This window comes from Mytilus trossulus, chromosome 6, assembly GCF_036588685.1.
Source record: "Mytilus trossulus isolate FHL-02 chromosome 6, PNRI_Mtr1.1.1.hap1, whole genome shotgun sequence".
NCBI classification, from domain to species: Eukaryota; Metazoa; Mollusca; class Bivalvia; order Mytilida; family Mytilidae; genus Mytilus; species Mytilus trossulus.
Genome location: NC_086378.1, coordinates 83,523,228 through 83,549,404, shown reverse-complemented (window position 1 = coordinate 83,549,404; position 26,177 = coordinate 83,523,228). Strand labels below are relative to the sequence as shown.

The following is a 26,177-nucleotide window of genomic DNA, read 5'->3' as shown; positions in this document are numbered from 1 at the left end:
GAATAACAATACGTCACCCCAACTCCGTTGAGGGTGCCATAATTACAAAAGCTGAGACAATTTAACACTTATGAGGAAGTTGAAGATGGTGGTCAAAAGACAATTTCTACTAGATGGGTAATAACTAATAAAAATGGAGAAACTAGAGCTAGATTAGTAGCTCGGGGTTTTGAAGAACACTCTTTCATTCCTAAAGATAGTCCTACTATAGGAAAAGGATCTATTAGAATATTCCTTACATTTGCTGCAAGCAAGAAATGGTCAATAAAAACTACCGACATTAAATCAGCATTTCTACAAGGAAAGAAATTAGATCGTGATGTCCATATTAAACCTTTAGTTGAAAGTGATACACCAAAAGGACTCATTTGGAAACTTAAACATGGATTGTATGGACTAAAGGATGGCGCTAGGCAGTTTTATATAAGTGTTAAGGATGAACTCTTAAATTTAGGATGCAGACAATCAAAACTTGACCCTGCTTTGTTTATTCTGACAGTAAAGGGATCTCTTCAAGGTATTTTCTGTTGTCATGTAGATGACTTTCTCCATGCAGGAAATGAAGAATTTTAGAAACTGATGGAAAAATTGAGGAAGAGATTTATAGCAGGAAAAATTGAAGAAGAGAATTTTCGTTATATAGGTTTTATGATAAAGCAAAACAATGAAGGTATACAACTTGATCATTCAATTTACATGGAAAAACTAGATCACCAACATATAGAGCCACAGCGTGCATTTCAGAAATTGAAACAACTTACCCAAGAAGAGCAGAAAGATTATCGCAGAATGGTTGGGCAACTGAACTGGGCAGTGCAAGGATCAAGACCAGATATGGCTTTTGAACTTGTTGATTTAAGTACTAAATTGAAAAGTGCATTAGTTTGTGATCTTTTACGTGCTATTAAAAACATTGGAAAGTTAAAGGACATAAGGCCTATTCAGCTTTTCCCATCATTAAAAGGAAAGGAAACAGAAGACTGGGAAATTTTTGTATTTAGTGATGCAGCATTAGGAAATATAAATGATGGTAAAGGGAGTACAGGAGCTCACATTGTTTGGATAAAAGATAGAATAGGAAAATGTTGTCCAATTTCATGGCAAGCCAATAAGATCAAAAGGGTTGTTCGTTCTACTATAGCTGCAGAAGCTTTAAGTCTGCAGGATGGATTAGAAACAGCATTATATTTTCGGAGTATTATTGAGGACATTTGTGGAGTTGCACAAAGAACTATACCTATTACAGCTTTTATTGACAACAAAAGTGTTACCGAGGCATTAAAATCAACCAAGTTGGTAGAGGACAAAAGATTAAGAATAGACATTGCATCTATATCTGAAATGATTGAAAACAGCTGTGTTGAAGTAAAATGGTGTCCAGGAAAAGTCCAATTAGCAAATTCTATGACCAAAAGAGGAGCTTCTGGAATTGAACTCTTAAATGTGCTACAGAAAGGACAAATGCCTGAAGAATTTGTGTGAATCAATAGCATTAACATTTACATTTACTTTTACATTTGTTTTTCGGAAAAGGGGCAGAATAATCCCCGTGACCTGAGGATAGTCCAATCCCATGAAGGTTACATCAAAATTAATTTTTTCATTCTTTGTTTTCGGAAAAAGGGGCAGAATAATCCCCGTGACTTGAGGACAGTCTATCATATGACAGTCACATCAAAAATTAGTTAATCACCATATCTTGTTCATTGAGCTAAAGAATTGTGTTATCTCATAAAGACTTATTAACGTTACAAAAGAAGACATTTTAATTAATGTTGATAACTTAAATCACTGTATCAAGAAAGATAACTCTTACTCTCTGTAATAAGCTCTTTTGTCTTAAAGATGCTAATTGTCTCTTGGATGAATAAAATGGTGTAACTAACATGTGTTAACAAAAAGATGTTACCTTTCATAGGAGCTAGAGTACTCATTGGAATTCTAGTACCATTTAACATAGTCTGCATTGTTTTAGGAACTCTGTAATCACCAAGACCTCTTTGTGGATCACCACCCCACTGCCATTCAGACTGTGGCAAGATTGTTCCAGGTGTCCCTGGTGTTCCTAAAAATGTCCCATCTAAATCTTTCAGAAAACCTTTCTTCAAACCATCACAGTCCATGTCTACACAGTCAGCTGGGTTAATCAATCTGAAAATTATGGAACAAAACTGCATTTAAATTTTTTATTGCATAAAACTTTCATTGTAAAAATATTCCCATTTTCTACCAAGTTTTTTTTAATAATAAATGCTTGACAAGATCCACAACTAACTCAGTACATGAGGAAAGAAGTAATAAATTTGTTTTCCAATTCAATTCAAACATTTACGTAATTTTTTATCTGTGATAGAAATAGATAGTTGTATGATTTGTTAAAGGATTTATCCCCATAAAGAGAGGAACAATTATTATTGTTGACGGCTGATTAAAACTAAAATACAGGTAAATCATTAATGAGCTTTTTGTTTGATTTGCATTAGCTTTAGTTTTTTGACAAAGAATAACAGAAATTTTCTAGAAAACAGTTTTTGTGTCTATGCTCAACACAGTCCATGATCTAAGCCCAGGAATTTGCATCAAAATGATGTTGAATAAAAAGTGAACTTATCTCCTGCTCCACTTAGAAAACACCATATTTTCGAATTAAACTGTCACATCAATTATATTATGTTTGTTCACAGACACCACATGGTTTTTCTTTCAATCTATAGGTGACAATTGTTGCAAGAAGGTATACAAATGAAATACACAATACCAATCAAGAAAAGTATCTTTTTTTTTCATTATATCTGTTATTTTGATTTTTTTTACACAATTTTTTCAATGAATTGCAAGATTAAAATAATTTAAAAACCATAAATAAAAATAAGTAGTTTTCAAATAAATCTTGAAAGGCAGGATACATCAAAAAACATTTCCAATTTTTTTTTTTTTTTTTAAATTTAAAAAAAAGGGGCAGGGTCAACCCTAAATGTGCCTGTGCATTTTCCTAAACTTTCAAAGGTTTACAATTTTGTGTTTAAAACATCTGTTAGTTAAGTAATATAATTGGTGGCCTTATCAGTATGAAATGACAGATTTATAGCACTACTTAACCATTTTATAATTGAGAGAAGATATGAAATTTTTACTTTGCATGGATCTAGGACTGAACACTCTGTATTTTGCATTCTAAGTTTCACCTACCCTAGATTAGGTCTGTGGAGATATATTTTGTGTTTCGGTTCGACATTCTGGAATTTGATGTTTGATGTCTCTACAGGATGTGCTCCATCATCATTGGAAGGATTGGTTGTAATGGCGTTATCTCTACTGGAACAAGCTGTTGTAAAGTTCCTAAACTCAACATCTACAATAATATATCACGTTTGTACTTTCATAAGAAATGTTCGTTTGTAACAACTTTCTGATAATCAATTGCTTTATTGTTGTATGGACCATTTGTTTATACATGTTTTTGAATATAAATTTAAGTGCCAATTCCATAAAAAAAAAATTGACTTATTTGTACACTTTTATAAATATACATACCAGATTCATTTATTTTTGTGGGTATCAATTTTCATTGATTAAGGAAAACTTGCATGTTCGTGGATATTTTAATTTTGTGGTTTTGTTGACATCTGCATACAAGTCAATAGAAAATATGTTTTTTTCGTTTAATATTTAATTTCGTGGTTTTCCTGTTCCCACAAAAACTGATATCCAATGATAATGAATCCACAGTACCTCAATTTCTAAATTGAAAGTCTTTGAAATTGCTGCCATCTTAGCACATCTAGGCTTTAATTTGGTGATAAAAAATGAAATTCAATATAATATTATACTAACTCTCTATGGTAAGTAATCCTTGAATTGCCATAGGTGACTTAGATCCAGAGCTGAAAGTGGCAAAGGGAATTCCAATTCTTTGTCCAAAAGGACCTTTTTTCAGAAGTGGTTCAATACCTTTCTCTGATTTATTAACTCTATCAATAGTACAATCAAACACTGGTGATGTCCCTACGATGACAGAATTATTAACAATGGCAGTTTTATCTGCATACTGATGTGCTGTTGCAGAGGGTCCTGTAATTGTTATAGATATACTGATTGGATTGTCTGCTAAAACAAGGTTCTCAAATACTGCTGATGAACCACCATCGTAATACACGCCATAATATCCACACTTTACCAGGATAAAGCCACAGATTCTATTACAGTATTGAGCCTCTGTTGTTATTAACCCATATAAAGAGGAGCGTCCTATATTACCAGAGTACCATTCTGAAGATGAGGCATTACAAGGTTGTGAAATGTCATAAGCAGCTCTTTCTGACCCAGAGACACGGTTGTTTTCTAACACTAAATCTGTAGCCAATGCAGCAGAAATGGCGCCTAATAGATCAGCTTCAAGGTTTTGTGTCAATGTTACAACATTTCTTCTTATAATGGTTCCATAAGAGTCAGTTATAATGGCTGAAAGAAACAATTGCACAATAATGAAAAAATACAAGGACCTTTAGGTCAACATTTACTAAAAGTAACAATGTTTCAAAATACAAAACAATCCCTGTTATTGATCTGAGAATTTTGTCCAAATACAAAGCCTAGCATAATTGGTTAAAGGGGTCAAAGATACATACATTATATCTAATTTAAAACTCTTCATCACACAATACAGACTCCTAAGATGAAAAAAAAGATCCATAATTACTCTCCTGACTTCAAACATAGAATGAAAGATCATTGGTTTTAGTATTTAATTTATTTTATAAAGATATATCTGTCAGTTATTCAATAAACTGTCATCTCTTTAAAGGGGCCACATTAATGGAGTAAATACATGTTATATATCAAAACATTAACGTCAGGCAGTTTTAATTGCATTTTAATTAGGTTGAACCTGTATTAAAAACCAAATGTCTTATGAAACCACTTTTTTACTCTCCCTTTAGTGGTCTCCTTAAAGAGGTGTCACTGTATCGGTATCCAGAAACACTTATTGCATTATCTTAATTTACTACATATTATTATATAGGGTTCTTGCATGAATATTGGGGATTATTCCATATTTATAAACTTTTAGTAGGTTTTTCTATATGAATTGGATTTTGAATAAATAAGCATATTCACCTGCGGAAAAAGGATATTCACCGCGCAAAACGTCGCGTGCTTTTTCGTGTACAATTTTGGTAAAAAAACGTTTGATTTACAATTGCTTTTGGTAAATATTTTCTATTACATTCATTTCTTTCAGAATATGGAATAAAACATTTACTGTCTTTTGTTTCGGTAAATATGTGGTTTTATTGACTTTTGAAAAACTGATATTCACTTCGGCTGTTGGCCTCAGTGAATATCAGTTTTTCAAAAGTCAATAAAACCACACATTTACCTCATCAAAAGACAGTAATTGTATAATATTGTCCCGAGTAGAATTTTATATTGCACGAGCTTGCGAGTGCAATATATGTTCTACGAGGGACAATATTCCCCAATATTCATGCAATAACCCTTTTATTGTATAGCAATATAATATTTAAAAGTAAAAATTGGTTTAACCTAAGATTTAAACGTTGATGACGTCATGAATTTTTAAGATTTATTGTACTAGTGCAATATTAGAATTTATTGCACGCTAACTTTTGGTTATGTTCTGTGGGAAATATTATATTGCTATACAATAATATAAATTATTGTAAGTGACCTGCAATAATAAGATCCTTCCTTACCATAAAAATGACTTCCATGGATAACATTGTCCTCAATTGGCAAATACAAGGCATTAAATATTCCTATAGCTGGTGAAAATCCATTATGGAATGCACAGCTACGTATATAGGATGGTCTTATATAATTGACCGGTCCAGAGTCAACAAAAGATACAGCAAATCTTGGATCATATGCTTTTCTGTAATTTTTTCCATCTTGTCCCATATGATAAAACTCTGTGTTTGAGATTCTTGCATAACCTACAAATCACAATATTTCATATAATCTATGAAACTTATTTCAAAAATACTGTTCACATAATAATGTTTTTATTATTATGATCATTTTTTTAAAATTGTAAATAAAATCAATTTTCATAAATAATTGACTTTTATCTTTAATCTTAGTCTTCCTTGCATTTTGTTATTTTTACTATACAAATAAAATTTAAGTAATGTATTCAAAGTTGAATCTAAATTACAAACTTTTAAAGCACTACTGATGGAGGATGTTTAGTTATTTATAATTTTACAAGATGGAATAGCTTGGATGGTTTAAATGAGGAACACATGTTTTAGGTTAGTATGCTGACTTTGGCATAACTTCATAACAAAGTATCCCAAAAAAATATAATCATTCCTCAATCCTTGATTAATGGTACCGGCATAGACATATGAATCCACAGAACATAAAATATAGCTGAGGAGCTCCTTTTTAGACAGAATATATGGTAATATGTTTCTTAAATGTAGTACCTTATCAAGTTAGATATGAAATTCTAACGCGTCACCAGTAAACTTAATTTGCGACCATCAAATCCCATTTGATGCCGTCGGAGCTTAAAATACAACACAGTTATCTCTTAACTGTATTGTTTAATTTTAAGTGACCATTTTAGTTTTATACCTGTGCTAAACTCTGATTGTCCTACAATTAAACGTCCACCATATTTCTCTTCATATAAGTCAGGATAATCTTCAGACTGTACTTTAACATTCCGTGTTAACAGGCCAACCTCAGCTGTAATATCCACACCATTTTCATTGTAGGCTGTAAAATATCAACAATACTTTTAAAACACATGATTCCCAATGTTATTATTCTATCAATTTTTTTGGTTTATGAAGATGTTATTTTATGTCAACTGGGTGTTTTTTAAGACAATCAATCTTTGTCACTACATTTTGAGATAATTTTCTATACAACAGCTTATCTGAGTTAAATATGTTTAAAACATCAGTATAAATAATTAAAAAAGAAGGTATAGCAATTATCTCCCTTGAAACAAGAATGTGTCCATAGTACACAAAGGCACCACTCCCACTATGATCCACTATCATTTTCTATGTTCAGTTGACCATAAACTTGGGGTCAAAGGTCTAATTTGGCATTAACATCAGAAGGAAACATGTGAACTAAGTTTCAAGTGATTACATTAAAAACTACTCTCACAAAAAAATTCAACCTGAAGCAGGACCGCCAGACTGATGAGAAAACAGACGAACAAACAAATAGATACACAGACCCCAAAAAAATAATGCCCAATGGTGGGGCATAAAAAGTATGAATTAAATAATAGGTGCTTATAGTGTAATAGGAAATATTTAAATTCATGTAGAGTGGGGTGCTCATTTTCGCCACATCTTTCCATGTTTTCTACCGTTTATGTTCAGGTCTATATGTTTTTGAAGTATACTGATATTTCTATATGAAGATAACTTCAAATGCAAATCATTCCTAAGCTTGAAAACATGTTTGTTTGAAAATAATCATCTGTAAAGTTAGATTAAAGGTTGCTTGAAATTTCCTGAAGTTTTGTCAATGGGGGGCACATATTCGCCGTTTTTACATATCTATTTAAAACCAAATAACTGCAGCTTTATATGATATTTATCAAATGAATTTCATTATAGACGAACAGCAGACATTTCAAAGGTGTAAAAAACAGAAAATTAGGCCAATCAGTCAAAAAAATAACTAGGAAAAAAATCTTTGAAAATCCCGTTTTTCATTCAGGTAATTGACCGAAAATTGTTGTCCGTTTTTCGATCTTTTGCAGTTAGTGCTGTTATTTTGTTTTAAGTTTAAAAAATAATCATATTTGTTATAAAATTATAATTCATCGGCATATTTCTTCCATTTCAGACATCCTTTGAAGTGTTTACACCTCAATATCACAAAACGGCGAAATTGTGTCCCCGGCGAATATGGGCCCCCACTCTAAAATTTGATTACTTTTATAAAATGTACAATAGATGCATCTTTCAACTCTGACAGTAAAACATATACAAACCTAAATGTCTATACTGTATGGTATCATTCAAGGTCAAATCTGTGATAACCTTGACAGGAAGACACATAAAAACCTAAATGTCTATACTGTATGGTATCATTCAAGGTCAAATCTGTGATAACCTTGACAAGAAGACACATACAAACCTAAATGTCTATACTGTATGGTATCATTCAAGGTCAAATCTGTGATAACCTTGACAGGAAGACACATACAAACCTAAATGTCTATACTGTATGGTATCATTCAATGTCAAATCTGTGATAACCTTGACAAGAAGACACATACAAACCTAAATGTCTATACTGTATGGTGTCATTCAAGGTCAAATCTGTGATAACCTTGACAGGAAGACACATACAAACCTAAATGTCTATACTGTATGGTATCATTCAAGGTCAAATCTGTGATAACCTTGACAGGAAGACACATACAAACCTAAATGTCTATACTGTATGGTATCATTCAAGGTCAATACTGTCATTCCATCTGACTCTTCAACATTGGTTATTTGGAAGGTTTCTGTCTCCCAGGCACTATACCCTGTTGGTGTGACAACTATTTCCTGTCCAACTTCCCAATCCACAACTGTATTTAACTTGATAGTGCTGTCATCTGGGTAAGCTGTTGTGTTGAGGGTTGTCCACGGCACATCTATTGGCTTCCCATGTAAATCTAATCCACCGTAGACACCTATATGTACAAATTAAAATTCAATAAGAAGATAGTGCTTATAGTTAGAAATTCACCATTCAGACCAACAAATTATCTTTTATCTAAAATGAAATCATTTATTTACTTAATTTATAAAGGCACACATCCTTACCTTTTAAGGAAGTTACATTCATCCATGGCTGGGTTGAACAAACATCAATTACTGTTAATAGATCTTTAAATTTTAAGTGTTTAATTCTTTTTCAATAAATTATTAACAAAAACAGATTTTACTATTCAAACAATTGTTCTATTTATTTTAAATCAGCTAACTTTTATAGAAGTGCATTCTATTCCACAGACTTTTCATTTGAATGGAGAGATTAATATTCAATTTATAAAAACTTTAAAAAACTTACTTCATTAACTATTAAATACATACCAATGACCTTTGACCCGATATTATCTCCTCCTTCAGGAAGCTCGTATGTTTCATCTGAAGCATTTCCTCTCAGTGTTATAAGAAAATCACCCATGAATGGATTCTTTTCCCAACCAACAATAAGTCTTCCACCATATATAATGATACGAGTCACGTTTACCGTGAAATTCTTATAACCTTCAGTATAATTGGCATTGTCGAATTCCAGCACTCCACAGATAAACAATTCTCCCAGTGGCGGTATCTCAATATCCGCTAGCACCCATGTACCTTAAGAATATTTCATCTATTGTAAATATTTTAACATTTAAACAAACTAATTCACTATTAAATCAGCTTTTTCTAAATACAGTCATTTTCTTAAATATGATATAACAAGAGTGCACACACTGAAATGTCTCGCCTTCTTTTCTTATCATTGATATTATGTTGATAGTCCTAATAATAAAGCTTTATTACAACTGTCACATAAACTTAACATAAACCAAGAAAACTAAACATTGACCTTTGAACCATGAAAATGAGGTCAAGGTCAGATGAACCATGCCAGGTAGGCATGTACAGCTAACAATTCTTCCATACAACAAATAAAATTGACTTATTGCTTATAGTTTAAGAAAAACAGACCAAAACACAAAAGCTTATTAATACTGAGCAATGAACCGTAAAAAATGAGGTCAAGGTCAAATAAAACCTGCCCGACGACATGTAGATCATGAAATATTTCTATACACCAAATATAGTTGACTTATTGCATATAGTATTAGAAAAAAAAGGCCAAAACTAAAAAACTTAACTTTGACCACTGAACCATGAAAATGAGGTCAAAGTCATACGACACCTGCCAGGTAGACCTGTACACCTTACAACCATTCCATACACAAAATATAGAAGACCTATTGCATACAGTATAAGAAAAACAGACCAAAACACAAAAACTCAACTATAACCACTGAACCATGAAAATGAGGTCAAGGTCAGATGACACCTGTCAGTTGGACATGTTCACCTGACAGAGAGCCGTGGTGTAGTGGTTAGTGCATCGGACTACTAACACAAAGGTTCCTGGTTCGATTCCCGTTTGGGATGAAAATTTCAGGAACCCAATTTTCGGTTCTCCCTTGACACCATTTGCGAGTATGGTCTTGAGAAAACGATGATAGTCCGTCGGACGGGGACGATAAATGGCTGACCCGTGTTAAGAGAGAGCCATATCTCTTGCACGTTAAAGACACCCTTGTAGATTTCGAAAAAGAGTAGGCTAATGCCGCTACAAGGCAGCACTCGCACCTGCAAAGTGGAGAGGGATTAATATAAGTTGCAAAACTTGTTTCCCAATCCACTATAAATAAATATGTTTAAACTAAGTGCTTCTATACACCGAATATACTAGACTTATTGCTTATAGTATCTCAGATATAAAACTTAACCTTGTTCACTGATCCATGAAAACTGTCTGACGGACAAGAGGACCTTGCAAGGTACGCACATACCAAATATAGTTATCCTATTACATATAATAAGAGAGAATTTAACATTACAAAAAATCTTAACTTTTTTTTCAAGTAGTCACTGAACCATGAAAATGAGGCCAAGGACATTGGACATGTGACTGACGGAAACTTCGTAACATGAGGCATCCATGTACAAAGTATGAAGCATTCAGGTCTCCCACCTTCTAAAATATAATGCTTTTAAGAAGTGAGCTAACACAGCTGCCGCCGCCACCGCCATAGCCGCCACATCACTATCCCTATGTTGAGCTTTCTGCGACAAAAATCGCAGGCTCGACAAAAATAAGATGTGACATGATTGCCATTGAGACAACTCTACACAAGAGACCAAATGACTCAGAAATTAACAACTTTAGGTCACTGTACAGCTTTCAACAATGAGTAAAACCCATACTGTATACTCAGTTGTAAAAGGCCCGAAATGACAAATGTAGAACAACTAAAACAAGTAAAATGACAGCCTGATTTATATACAAAATAATGAAAGGAAAAAAACATGATATACAGTAACAATGACAACCACTGAATGACAGGAACTTGACTTGGGACAGGCAAGTACAGAATGTGGCGGTGTTATAAAACAATTGGTGCCAATACCTTCCCTGACCCAGGACAGACTTTGTGTATGGTTACAACACAAGAACAATATTCACAGCAAAGTTTTATGAAATAACACAAATTGAACATCTATTGGTATAATTTTGTTATTTGATAACATTTCACAACCAAATACACAAATTAAAGTAGAATATTTCTCTGAAACTCCTTTAAATTCACAAATTTTACTGCAGCACCTGAGATCATCCCAAGATTTTGGTGAGGTTTGTGTTTGTTGCTTAGTCTCTAGTTTTCTATATTGTGTCTTGTATACTATCATTTGTCTATTTGTATCTTTCTTTTTAGCCATGGCATTGTCAGTTTGTTTTTGATCTTTTAATCTAAATGTCCCTCTGGTCTCTATTGCCCCTCTTTTTTTCACATGAACGTCTGTTTTTACAAACATTCACTTACCACATTCAATGGCCACATCTTCACCCTCCTGTGGAATGGTGTTATTAGGCCATATTGTTGGATCAGACCATCTTTTAAGGCCTAGTCCCCACCATGTCATGGCATCGTCCACACCCCCAAGTGTGGTATCTACTGGTGCCACTGTTTCTGGTTTAGGTGGCACAATACAATCCTTGAAGTAACATTTGAAACACTGGAAGTTCAGATTATAATATGCTCCAGATGATGCTCCCCTTCCTTTCCGGGAAACTAAAAAATGTATAATAAATATTAATATTACTGCCATTTTGATTTTTAAAATCATAAAATCAAAAAAGAAATATATGATCTCACATAAACTGAGATGAGATGAACCTAATTTAGTTTCAAAATAAAAAATCATCCTTTACGATGCAATTTTAAGAAACATAATCAGTTTGTTCGTGAAATAAACAAATCTATGATTTTTAAAAGACTTGACTTACAATGTGACCTTGTAGTGGTTATCACATCTGACTACAAACACAAAGGTTCCTGGTTTAATCCCTGTTCCAGGGAGAAAATTTCAGGAATATAATTTATGGCTCGCCCTTGACAGCATCAATGATCATGGTCTTGAGAAACAATGATAGTCCTTCAGAAGGGAACGATAAATGACGGATCCCTGTTAAGAGAAAGAGAGAGCAATATCTCTTGCACATAAAAGACACCCTTGTAGATTTTGAAAAAGAGCAGGCTAATGCCACTACATTGAAGCACTCAAATCAGCAAAGTGGAGAAATAGAAATATAAGTTGCAATAACTTGTTTTTCAATCCACTAACCAAATGCTCCGCAGGGCGCAGCTTTATACAACCGCAGAGGTTGAACCCTGAACGGTTGGGGCAAGTATGGACACAACATTCAAGCTGGATTCAGCTCTAAATTTGCATTTTGATTTAATAGTTGACACAGCATAGGTTTCTGACACAGAATGAATGTGGTCTAATGAACTTAAAATTTTTGTTTTGCCTTGGAGCAATTCACTATGCTGTTGAATATTAATCCTCTGAAAAAAATGTTTGAAGAAATTTCTTTTTATTTATTAAATTTCAAATGAGAAAAATTGAACAACCCCAATTTTTTTTTCACACCCCCCATTCCTTTATTCCAAAACCGATCTCAATTCAAATTTCTAATGGAGTTTGCAACAATAATTACTCATTTAAATACATCATAAAATGTTAAAATGGAAAAAAAGTGCTTGTTATCACTGAATGGTAAAGATTGTTTTAATTTATCATTTGGTTTTAAAAGTCAGTAAACATTGTATATTGTATAAAACAATGATTTAAGTTGATTCAATTTCTATTCTGGACAAAGAAAGATAACTCCGATTGAAATTTCTTGCTAGATATTACCTGCTATTGTGCAATACTGTGCAATTGAAGATTTCTTGCTATTGTGCAATACTGTACAATTGAAAATTTCTTGCTATTGCACATTACTGTGCAATTGAAGATGTCTTGTTTTTGCTGAGTACTGTGCAATTGAAAATTTCTTGCTATTGCACAATACTTAATATAATAATTTTGGATCCTGATTTGGACCAACTTGAAAACTGGCCCCATAATCAAAAATCTAAGTACATGTTTGGATACAGCATATCAAAGAACCCCAAGAATTCAATTTTTGTTCAATCAAACTAAGTTTAATTTTGGACCCTTTGGACTTTAATGAAGACCAATTTGAAAACAGGACCAAAAATTAAGAATTTACATACACAGTTAGATTTGGCAAACCAAGGAACCCCATTTTTTCAATTTTTGATGAAATCAAACAAAGTTAAATTTTGGACCCCGATTTAGACCAACTTGAAAACTGGGCCAATAATAAAAAATCTAAGTACATTTTTAGATTTAGCATATCAAAGATCCCCAAGAATTCAATTTTTGTCAAAATCAAACCAATTTGAAAACGGGACCAAAAACTAAGAATCTACATACACAGTTAGATTCGGCATATCAAAGAACCCCAATTATTCAATTTTTGATGAAATCCAACAAAATTTAATTTTGGACCCTTTGGGCACCTTATTCCTAAACTGTTGGGACCAAAACTTCCAAAATCAATACCAACCTTCTTTTTAAGGTCATAAACCTTGTGTTTAAATTTCATATATTTCTATTTACTTATACATGTACTAAAGTTATGGTGCAAACACCAAGAAGATGCTTATTTGGGCTCCTTTTTGGCCCCTAATTCCTTAACTGTTGGGCCCTCAACTCCCAAAATCAATACCAACCTTCCTTTTGTGGTCATAAACCTTGTGATTAAATTTCATTGATTTCTATTCACTTAAACTAAAGTTATTGTGCAAAAACCAAGAATAATGCTTATTTGGGCCCTTTTTTGGCCCCTAATTCCTAAACTGTTGGAACCAAAACTCTCAAAATCAATACCAACCTTCCTTTAGTGGTCATAAACCTTGTGTCAAAATTTCATAGATTTCTATTTACTTCAACTAAAGTTATTGTGCGAAAACCAAGAAAATGCTTATTTTGGCCCTTTTTGGCCCCTAATTCCTAAACTGTTGGGATAAAAACTCCAAAAATCAATCCCAACCTTCCTTTTGTGGTTATAAACCTTGTGTTAAAATTTCATAGATTTCTATTCACTTTTACTAAAGTTAGAGTGTGATGACAACCATGCCAACGTGATAGCAATATACGACGAATTTTTTTTCAAATTTTGCAGTTGTATAAATATATTTAAACTGTAAACACAAAATACTGTACCTAGGAAGCTGACAGCTCCAGTAGACTTGTCATAGTACCAGTCACCGTTTAAATGCTCCTCTGGGTCGAGTGGCGTCTCTGTGCCGTTCTTCCTACATACTCTATCAAATACATACACACAGTCAGGTGTTCCACCAAGCTCAATGGTAAATATCAACCAATCATCAGCCTACAAAATAATCAAGATAAACACTTAATCAGTCAGGTGTTCCACCAAGCTCAATGGTAAATATCAACCAATCATCAGCCTACAAATAATCAACATAAACACTCAATCAGTCAGGTGTTCCACCAAGCTCAATGGTAAATATCAACCAATCATCAGCCTACAAAATAATCAACATAAACACTCAATCAGTCAGGTGTTCCACCAAGCTCAATGGTAAATATCAACCAATCATCAGCCTACAAAATAATCAAGATAAACACTTAATCAGTCAGGTGTCCCACCAAGCTCAATGGTAAATATCAACCAATCATCAGCCTACAAAATAATCAAGATAAACACTTAATCAGTCAGGTGTTCCACCAAGCTCAATGGTAAATATCAACCAATCATCAGCCTACAAAATAATCAAGATAAACACTTAATCAGTCAGGTGTTCCACCAAGCTCAATGGTAAATATCAACCAATCATCAGCCTACAAATAATCAACATAAACACTCAATCAGTCAGGTGTTCCACCAAGCTCAATGGTAAATATCAACCAATCATCAGCCTACAAAATAATCAACATAAACACTCAATCAGTCAGGTGTACCACCAAGCTCAATGGTAAATATCAACCAATCATCAGCCTACAAAATAATCAACATAAACACTCAATCAGTCAGGTGTTCCACCAAGCTCAATGGTAAATATCTACCAATCATCAGCCTACAAATAATCAACATAAACACTCAATCAGTCAGGTGTTCCACCAAGCTCAATGGTAAATATCAACCAATCATCAGCCTACAAAATAATCAACATAAACACTCAATCAGTCAGGTGTACCACCAAGCTCAATGGTAAATATCAACCAATCATCAGCCTACAAAATAATCAACATAAACACTCAATCAGTCAGGTGTTCCACCAAGCTCAATGGTAAATATCAACCAATCATCAGCCTACAAAATAATCAACATAAACACTCAATCAGTCAGGTGTACCACCAAGCTCAATGGTAAATATCAACCAATCATCAGCCTACAAAATAATCAACATGAACACTCAATCAGTCAGGTGTTCCACCAAGCTCAATGGTAAATATCAACCAATCATCAGCCTACAAAATAATCACTTCATCCAGATGATTTTTATAAATGAAGTCCTACGGCAATATAAATCGAGGTAGAAAGCAGGTTTAAATTTAAATCCCTTATAATTTTTAGTTATTTGTCAAAATGTAGTTTACATCATGCTTTTTCTAAAAATACAATATATAGGTCACCATGCTTTTTTTTATGCTACAGCTAGGTTGTTCAAAATTGTCAGTTTTTGTATGGGTTATGCATGGAAAAACCAAATTGGTGTGATAAAAAGAAAAGAATACCATAGAATTCAGAGATAAATTATAAGAAGAAAGCGCTACATATACACTTCCAAAAAAAAATGGGGTCACCAGACTCTTTTTCTTGGTACACAATAAAATAGGTGAATTCACAACACATTATATTATAAAAATTATTTCATTTGAGTTATCTCCCCTTAAATCTAAGTTACCTCCACTTTTCTGGAATATTTTTCACAAGTACATTTGCAATTAAGTATTAGATACTATAGAAATATATTTACACTCATATTAAATTTATCTTATAACTAATCACGATTCTAGTCAAATTTTATAGCGTAAAAATGAAAAAAGTTCAGCATAATTTGATTGCTGTTGACATATATATAGGAAGAGTGAATCAAGCCCTGTCTAAATGTGCAGAAAGAAATCTTCCAATCATTACAATTGAATCTTAAATTGAAACCTTTAATAATTATAGTTAAACTTACGTTGAACAATGTCAAGGTTCCACTAAAGCTAACATTGGTATTTAGTTTGGTGTTGTCAAAGTGCATGGTATACTCCTCACGTGTAGAGATCATTATCATATAGCCTAATGGATGAGTCACATACATTCTTTCCCAGTTAATTGTTCTATTCCCATACTGGTTTTCAAACCTAATTGGTCCCCTGTATTCTCCCCCACGTTCCAATTTATTAAAAGATAATCTTAAAACATTAACAGTGCATAGGCTCATTGGTACACCAGCTGAAAAAAAATCAAAATCTGTACAGTTTGGAGGATGCATATCAGTAGTCGGTGCTATAATAGATCCTGGAATGTCTGTTCTGGCTGTCCCATCAATGTCCATAAATGAAGCCTCAAATTCAGCTATTGAAGCTCCATTCGTAGGGCCAACATTTGTAAATTTAAGGTTTTGAGTGCAGTAATGAAAACCTGCAGGTGCATTATGATCAGTTGGATGTTTTACTGATAAAGCCGTACAGCCACCATTAAAGTTTATAAATTCTGTCCCGTCCACCATAAATCCAAAGTTGTCTGGTAATGAAATACCGCTGACTGTACATCCACCAAGAATCGGTGAATTTCCAACAATCACTCCATTTTTAAATAAGGCACCATTTTGTGAATACCATTCTCCTTCAAGGTGTGTAATTTCTTCATAACCAGCCTCACTGTTGCCAACCAGTGTAAAGTTATGGAACTGTAGTGCCCCTGCCTTTACCGATTCAGCTCCTTTTCTATTGTTCCAAGCATAGAAATTATCAAATACAGTTGGTTGTGGTGTTCCAGAGCCACAACTGCCACCTGTACGAGGTGTATACGTTGTAAATATCCAAAAGCCATACCATCCAAAGGAGTGAGCAGTATTGTGGGAGAAACTTCCTAATTTCTCATTTTGTGGACAAATAGAATTAGTACTAGAGGGACCGTCAGGGTGTGTGTGCATACGATACCATATCCCAAAGTGGGATCCACCTACTACTGTGTTATGTTCAACAAAATTATTAGGGTGAGTTACCCAGATTGCAGCTGGAGTTATATCATCATTTACCAAGCTAGAACTCTCACGAACAAATACCACTAAGTTATGTAGTAGTTTATTGCCAGTTTCTATTCCATCTTCTAAAAATACAGTTCCACCCTTTGTATTATAGATGACATTGTTTTCTACAAGGGCATTGTGACTTCCATGAATATTGACACCACGATTAAATGATTCATGAATGGAACATCCTTTTATATATGTTGAAGACATGTCGCCTGCCAAATGCAGATGGAATGGATATCTGCCTAGTCGGAAAGCTTGCCCAACATAAGTAAACTCTACATATGAAACTCTCCCTATAGTTAGGTTTTTGTTTGGTTCTGGTGGATGAAACATAACTTGCAAACCAAATTCATCACTTCCAATTTCTTCCCCAAAACGTCCTTGAAAACATGTCTGAGTGGCAAATTCTCCTATGAAAGTAAAACATATTGCAAATTTAAAGGCAAACTTCTGAAAAATAAAAACTCTTTTAGACTACAAGTATGTAAATTCACTCTTCTACAATCTATCAACAACTATATGTACATCTTAACACTAGATGTTATTGGCTTTGAACTAGCTTTCAGTTACTACAAGTATTCTAATATATATACTTTGTATTTTTTGAGTTTTTATGCCCTTTGTACAAAGCTATTAAGCCCTTTTCAACTGATTTTTATAGTTCATTCTTGTGTTGTACTATTACACCACTGTCCAGGTTAGGGGAAATTTTTAAAATAGATTATGTGTCCATGCTTTACTAATGATAATATCTAACAAAACTCCAACATAGCATCCTACTTTCTGTTCAGATAAATTTTGAATCATAACAAAACCTAAGGATCATGAAATGTTGTTCAACAGAAAGTAGAATGGATTATTATACCTCAGTATGTTTTTTTCTATATAAAACTACAGACTATTTGCCAGTCAATAGTTTAAAAGACTATTACCCCGGTTAATAGTTTCATAATCATGTTTCCCGTACTTTTTCTTGCTTATTTTTCATTGGACAATAATGATGTCATTGACTATTTTGCTTGGCAACATCAAACTCTAATATTGTAAACGGTATATCTGTTTGTGTCGATTGTAATTTCACTTTCAAGGACCAATTATAAAAGAGAGAAAATGTTCACGCATATTTTTTAAAGGTTTAAAATAGATTACCTTTATATTCATTATATGGGTTCGGTCGTCGTATTCTAAAAGTTAATTTGCGTTTGGTTGACTTTAGCATATGCACCGAAAATTGGACACAAGTATTTCTAGTCTTGATTGCAATTAATGAAATATTTACAAATACAAGAAGAACTATAAAAAAAAATGTTTAGATTATCTTGTGCAGGTAAGTTATGTGACATTTTTTCTTTTCTTTCAGATAATATATGTACACTTTTAGAAAATTAGTTAATTTAGTATGTAAAAACACTTAATGACTGTGTTGTTCAGTATAATAAAACACCTAATGACTGGTTGTGCGGGTAATAGCAAGTTTGTTGTCCCTTCGCATACCAACTATTGCTCTCAGCTTTGCCTCAAGCAATAGTTGGTATCTCAGGGACAACAAACTTGATATTACCCTCACACCCAGTCAATAGGTGTATCCTATTATCAGATCTTCAGAAGCAAGACATGAACACATGAGCTGTATGGTAATAAGATTGTAAAAGAGTAAAAAGTAATAAAAATAAAAACTCCCATGAAAATTAGAAACAGAAGTCAGTTGTAAATGGCAAAATCAAAAGCTCAATGACATCAAACCAATGGATAACAACTTCATATTCTTAACTTGGTACAGGCATTTTCTTATGTAGAAATAGTGGATTAAACCTGGTTTATAGCTAACTTAACCTTACGCTTAAATGACCCTTGCATAAACATCCATCATATTGACAATAATATGTAGCAAAGCAAGCAGACATAATAGGTAAAATATCAAAATTAGGGATACAGCAGTCAACATTTTGTTATAATTTGTGGTAAAAGGGAACTAAAAACACAGCTAAAATAAACTTGAAAAATTGATAGTGTATTACCTGTACTGAAACCTCTGGGACATGCTGGTATAATTTCTGTCCACTGACGATCTCTCTCACCACGTAAAACAATATTACGAGTCAGTAATCCAACCTCGGCTCTGTATTCGAAAGTATGGCTTCCAATCGTTTCACTTTCTCCTAAATGTTTGTATACTAAAGGTTTCTCTAAAGTTAATGTTTTACTGTCAGCTGAAACTGCCTTTATTGTGTGCTTTTCACTCTGACGTTGAGAACTAGGACCACCTGTTGTTGCTATGATGATTTCCTCCCCTGCTTGCCATATCACTTCCTCTTCTAATGTAATAGAATCTGAAAGAGCGTCAGCTGTTGATGCTAAGTGAGTCCATACAACTGGTACAGGTTTTCCTAAAAAGTGACAAATTATCATTAGGTGGACAAATAGCAACTTTTTTTTTATTTGTCAATATTTGTTTTACTCATTTACTGACTCCATTGATGGAGTAAAGAACACCTAAGGGTCTAACTTTCAAGAAATCAGCTGAACATTTTAATAATAAGTAAAGAAATATCAAGCTTTTCAATGATCAAAATTAGTTGTTTGTCAAACTGCTATACATCCAATGAAATGGTTTCCTTAAATTATGTGGTTCAAATTACCTGTATTTTTGTCAACAGGTCAAAGCTATGTAGTTTATAGAATATCGACTCTAAATAAAACTTTGAATCTTGAAAAAACAGGTCAAAGTAAATAAATTGTCAAAATTTTAAGAAAATTTCACATGCCTAATCTATTCTTGTCAAAGTTTTGGGTACTTCTTCATTTAAATTTTCCCTTGTTATATGCCTGTCCAATTCTCTTTGCTAAATACCATTAAATAATAAAGACAAAACTATAAAACTTATTAATGGGAAATAAATTATGCAATTATAAGACAAAGTAAATTTACCATGTAGATCCAATACTCCTTCTCTAATACCCAGTGAATTAGTACCATAAATGGGTAATTCCTTGGTTCGTAGGTGGGCTGTTCCTGTGATATATGCTTTGTGTTGGAATGGCTCACTCTCAGTACCAATCTTGTAAACAAAAATACAAAGGAATCAATATGCTTAGCTTTCCCTATCGCACAGAAAATTGGAATAAGTTAACGACTCTAATTCGACATTAAAATTAGAAAGAGCATACCAAAGAGAACACTTGTACTGTCAACATATATTTGTTTCACCTAACAGAAGTTCCAATGGAAACTTTGTTATAAACATTGTCATAATACCTATTCCTGTTGGAACAAATAATCTATACCATTTATTCCGTTCGGAACATTTACTGTAATATTTATTCCTGTGGAAATAATGTTCCAGATTTTTTTTTCCTTTTTGAACTTTTATTATGAAGGAACTTCTATTACGTGACAGTTGATTCGACTACAACTTCATCAAATACTACCTTCTTGACCAAAAACTTCATGAAGCAGAACAGAATGATGGTCAAACAGAAAGACAGATGCAGACTGAAATACGTAATGCCCCTAGGTGGGGCATAAAAAAAAAGCTCTGTAATAAGTACTTAAACATATGCTTATTTTGTCATTTTAATATAATTCACTTGTTACCAAAAATATCTTGTCAGTAACTGAAACTTACCTGTAATCTTCCTCCTTCAACAATTAAAATATTATCTGCAAACAGTTCTATGTCCTTCTCATCAAATACTAGTTCACCCCCTACAAAACAACAATTAAAATGTTATCTGCAAACAGTTTTATATATAAACAAGAGGCTCTCAAGAGCCTGAATCGCTCACCTTAATTTTTTTGGTTAAATCCCTCATCAATGATTATTTTGGCTTTTCAATTTATTTAAATGTTCTTTGAATCGTCCTATTTTCTTCAAAATCATTTTCTCCTATGTTCTATTTTAGCCATAGGAGCTATGTTTCTTGACATACAAAGAAATGAAATATAAAATTTATACTAGATACTCTGAAACTCATTTAGCCTAAGTTTGGCTAAAATTGATACAACAGTTTCAAAGGAGAAGATTTTTTAAAGTAAGTCAACATGATGAACAAATTGTGAAAAAAGTCTTTAAAGGGCAATAACCTCTTAAGGGGTCAATTGACAATTTTGGTCAAATTGACTTATTTGTAGATCTTACTTTGCTTAACATTTTTGCTATAAACAGTTTATCTGTATCTATAATAATATTCAAGATAATAACCAAAAACTGCAAAATTTCTTTAAAATCATCAATTCAGGGGCATTATACCTGAAAAACCAGTTACCCAATTCGGCTGAAAATTTCAGGACAGGTAGACCTTGACCTAATAAATACTTTAACTTCTTGTCTTATTTGCTTTAAATGCTGGAGTTTTTGAGATATAAGCCAAAAACTTCATTTTACCCTGTGTTCTATTTTTAGCCATGACGGCCATGTGTTTTGACAAAATAAAAAATAAAGCACAAACTTTATTTTATACACCCTACTGATCATTCAGTTGAAGTTTGGTTGAATTTGGTTGAGTAGTTTTAGAGGAGAAGATTTTTTAAAGTTAGCAAATATGATGAACAAATTGTGAAAAATTGTCATTAAAGGACAATTACCCTTTAAGGGGTCAATTGACAATTTTGGTCATATTAACTTATTTGTAGATCTTACTTTGCTGATCATTTTTGCTGTTTACAGTTTATCTTTATCTATAATAATATTCAAGATAATGACCAAAAACTGCAAAATTTCCTTAAAATTACCAATTAAGTGGCAGCAACCCAACAATGGGTTGTTTGATTCATCTGAAAATTTCAGGGCTGATAGATATTGACCTAATGAACATTTTTACCCCCATGTTAGATTTGCTCTTAATGCTTTCATTTTTGAGATATAAGCCAAAAACTGTGTTTGACCCCTATGTTCTATTTTAAGTAACAGCGGCAAATATTTTTTGACGGATCAAAAATCGAAAGCACACACTTTGTCCAGGATAATCTAAGGAACAATCATGCCAAGTTTCATCCAAATCCATTCAGTAGTTTCAGAGGAGAAGATTTTTTAAAGTTAGCAAATATGATGAACAAATTGTGAAAAATTGTCATTAAAGGACAATAACCCCTTAAGGGGTCAATTGACAATTTTGGTCATATTAACTTATTTGTAGTTCTTACTTTGCTGATCATTTTTGCTGTTTACAGTTTATCTTTATCTATAATAATATTCAAGATAATGACCAAAAACTGCAAAATTTCCTTAAAATTACCAATTAAGTGGGAGCAACCCAACAATGGGTTGTTTGATTCATCTGAAATTGTCAGGGCTGATAGATCTTGACCTAATGAACAAATTTACCCCATGCCAGATTTGCCCTAAATGCTTTAGTTTTTGAGATATAAGCCAAAAACTGCATTTGACCCCTATGTTCTATTTTAAGTAACGGCGGCCATGCTTTTTGACGGTTCAATCATGCTAAGTTTCATTCAAATCCATTCAGTAGTTTCAGAGGAGAAGATGTTTGAAAAATTGTAAACGACGACAGACGACGATGACGACGGACGCCAAGTGATGAGAAAAGCTCACATGGCCTTATAGGCCAGGTGAGCTAAAAAGAAGATTTGGTACAATTGCCAACGAGACAATTGTCCACAAGGGACCAAAATGACACAGACATTAACAATTATAGGTCACCATACAGCCTTCAACAATGAGCAAAGCCCATACCTCATAGTCAGCTATAAAAGGCAATGATATAACAATGTAAAACAATTCAAACGAGAAAACATACTACCTTATTTATATAAAAAAAAAAAGAACAAAACACAAATTTGTAACACATAAACAAACGTCCTGCTCATCAAAGACAAGTTCACCCCCTACAAAAACAAATATAAAATGATCAGTACACAACACATTGTGCATTGGGATTCCCAATTTGTGAACTTAATTATTTTACATCTTTTAGTGATTCTTGGACATTTTGATTTTATACCCTAGTTAATGTTTGTTCAATTTCCAATCATTGGAGAAGAATCATTGGAATAAACACATTTTTTGTAGACGTTATTGGTCTATAAACTTGGCTTCTGACTCACAAACTTGAAATTTAAGTCCTTTAGACTTTATACACAATAATAGGCTATGTTTACAGTACACTAATTACTGTAAACCATCTTATTTTTTCGCGAGAGATTTAATTTGCTACTTTCATGAGTAAAAAAAATAACGTGAATATAAACTGTTGTGAACATTTAAAACTTGGATCGCTCCTTATTATATTTCATCAAGTAAGTCAGAAAATCACAAAATTAAATAGCCGTGAAGTGGTCTACAAAGGGTAAAACATGAAATAAAGAATCTGCCAAAATAAGTTGGTTTACAGTACCTAAAAAAAATTGTTTATTTGAAGATGCAAATACACACCATGGTTTATAAAAGTCACAAAATTGAAGAATAACCCTGTTTATAAAATGCATGTACAAAGCTATAAACATATTATTTTAAAGTGCTTATATTTAAAAAGCCATTGTGAAAGGTTTTGGGATTTTTTTTTTTTTTTTTTTCATATGGTCAAAGTTAACATTTTGTCAAAATTTTATGAAAATCAAATAAGCCAAATTAATTTTAGTGAAGGTGTTTGGAACCACCTTAAAGACCATTCAATATTGGATGAAATGTCAAATATAACATAGACTATTATAAACTATGCAACAAACTGCAATAAGACAAACCTTTAATAAGTAACATCTTCAAACGAGCTGTGCTGATATCAAGGAGTATGATGTTTCCAGCTGGTATAACCACGAGGGTACCATCTTCTGGAGGATCAAGACCTCCCCAGGTATACGGAGAGGACCAGACATCTATGTAGTAAAACTCAGCATTGGTCTAAAATACAAGTAAATATTTCCGACTATTAAATTCTCATTCTAATAGAAATGAATGTTGAGCTTATTGGTTTATGAAATAAACTATGCATTTTTATTAAGTGATAGTTACAAAACTTTATAGAAAATAATCATTTATAATTTTACACCCTCATAAACAACCCGTTATACTGTATATGTTTTATCCAATCAAAAAGATTCTAGTTTACTGTAACAAAATTGAGTTGTACTCTGAGATAAAATATACCAACCTGTGTTGCCATGCCGTTGCCATTAATTTCCACCGAGACTTTTGTCTTTTGAGATGGACTATGCTGTCCTGTTATACAGACTATTTCTGTATCTGTTACTGTCGTGACATTACAGCGTGTTCCAGCTATTTTAACAACAACCACTGATTTATCTGTGCTGTAATATCAAATATAAAATATAATTATAATTACAGCAGTGAAAATGATGCTCACAAAATTATATTTTTTATTTCTTGCAAGTTGAAATATTTGGCATACTGATGTTTAATTGATGTCGTAGGTGTTCAGCACCTTTGCTTACTTTCTGCCTGGTTTGTCATTTGGCACCCTTATAAAGTGAAAAATATTTTTTTTCCCAAATTTAAAAAAACATAGCAAAATTACATTATGAAGGAGAGTGAGAAATATGTCATTTATCATATTTCCATTCTGTCAGATACTGGGAAAAGATTTAGAAACATAATAGCCACTCTGGTAGAATTTCCATTAATGGTCATAATGAGGTGGCATTAAATCAAAACTAAAAACAAAACAATAATGAAAAGTCCTCAAAAAATGAACTTGCAAATCAGAAATTGCGTCCTTTTGTTGAAGTTGCTCTTAGACAGCTTTAAATGCTCTTTTTTTGTGTGTCCATTTTGAAATTGAGGCTAACTTCATATGTTTATACAGTAACTTGTTAAATGAAGGAACTTACCCAAATCCTGTTCCTCCTATTGTTAGGGACACTCCACCCCCAGTACCTCCTCTAGCAGGGGATACACTTGTTATATCTGGTGTTAGGGCTTGGCTGTAAGTGTAACCACCACTCATGGTTTTCGTCACACCGTCCACTGTTGTTATAACATCACATATTTTTGTGCCAGTAACTACATCTGTGAAAAAAAGTTATCAAAATTAAGTGACCGTCTGCTTGTTACTGGAAAACAATTTACAATTCACTTACTGTAAATTCAGAAATTATTGCAAAAATACTACAGGGTTATAATCGCAATAATTTAAACTCGCATTTTGAAATATTTTATATGAATAAAAAAGGACTTTTCTCAATATCGCAAAGATTTAAATCGCATTTGAGTCATATATGACAAAATCACAATAATAAGTGCATGCAATAATTTCTGAATTTACAGTATAAGGAGCTGAATAACCTAATCAAGATAGAAAAAATCATTTCTTAATTATCAAACCCTGCTTTTCCCACCATCCAGTCAAATAAATCATTTCAATTTTGCATATTTTGTCAAAATAAAAGTGTTATAGTTTGTTTTTTTTTATTTCAAAAAGAAGAGATTCCCACAATACACAAAACAAATAGTGTCCTATCTGTATAGGTACACTGAAATTAATAGTTTTCATACTGTTCCTAAGTTTGCCAAAAAGAACTATTTTTAAGTGCTTGTTTTTTTTTTGTATACAAAGTTTTTGGATACAAACCTGCAGCTGGAGGTGTGACACAAATGAACTGAGAAGCTGATTGGTTGGCTTTGTCGTCTGCTGTACATGGCTGTCCACATATGGTCACATTTGTTGTATTGTCAAAGCCTGATCCTATTACAGTAATGGTCTGCCCTCCAGAAACACTTCCTTAAATGTAAGAGAAAGACAAATTGGAAATTATGTATGCACATATGATGGAATTAAGTTGGTG

General features: G+C 32.9%; 1 protein-coding gene across 1 annotated transcript in view; it reads right to left on the bottom strand.

Moving 5' to 3' along the window:
• The window catches only part of LOC134723067 (fibrocystin-L-like), a 65,257-nt gene that overhangs the window by 20,194 nt on the left and 18,886 nt on the right, over positions 1-26,177 (bottom strand). Inside the window, exons 16-32 of the mRNA XM_063586705.1 lie at positions 25,964-26,113; positions 25,224-25,401; positions 24,527-24,683; positions 24,120-24,276; positions 21,046-21,125; positions 20,349-20,478; positions 19,438-19,806; positions 16,355-17,829; positions 14,367-14,535; positions 11,612-11,860; positions 9,087-9,356; positions 8,429-8,683; positions 6,604-6,747; positions 5,718-5,957; positions 3,835-4,461; positions 3,190-3,352; positions 1,910-2,151 (exon numbers count right to left, since the gene is read on the bottom strand). Coding sequence (XP_063442775.1) covers positions 1,910-2,151; positions 3,190-3,352; positions 3,835-4,461; positions 5,718-5,957; positions 6,604-6,747; positions 8,429-8,683; positions 9,087-9,356; positions 11,612-11,860; positions 14,367-14,535; positions 16,355-17,829; positions 19,438-19,806; positions 20,349-20,478; positions 21,046-21,125; positions 24,120-24,276; positions 24,527-24,683; positions 25,224-25,401; positions 25,964-26,113 — 5,055 coding nt within the window. The remainder of the gene's footprint in view (positions 1-1,909; positions 2,152-3,189; positions 3,353-3,834; positions 4,462-5,717; positions 5,958-6,603; positions 6,748-8,428; positions 8,684-9,086; positions 9,357-11,611; positions 11,861-14,366; positions 14,536-16,354; positions 17,830-19,437; positions 19,807-20,348; positions 20,479-21,045; positions 21,126-24,119; positions 24,277-24,526; positions 24,684-25,223; positions 25,402-25,963; positions 26,114-26,177) is intronic.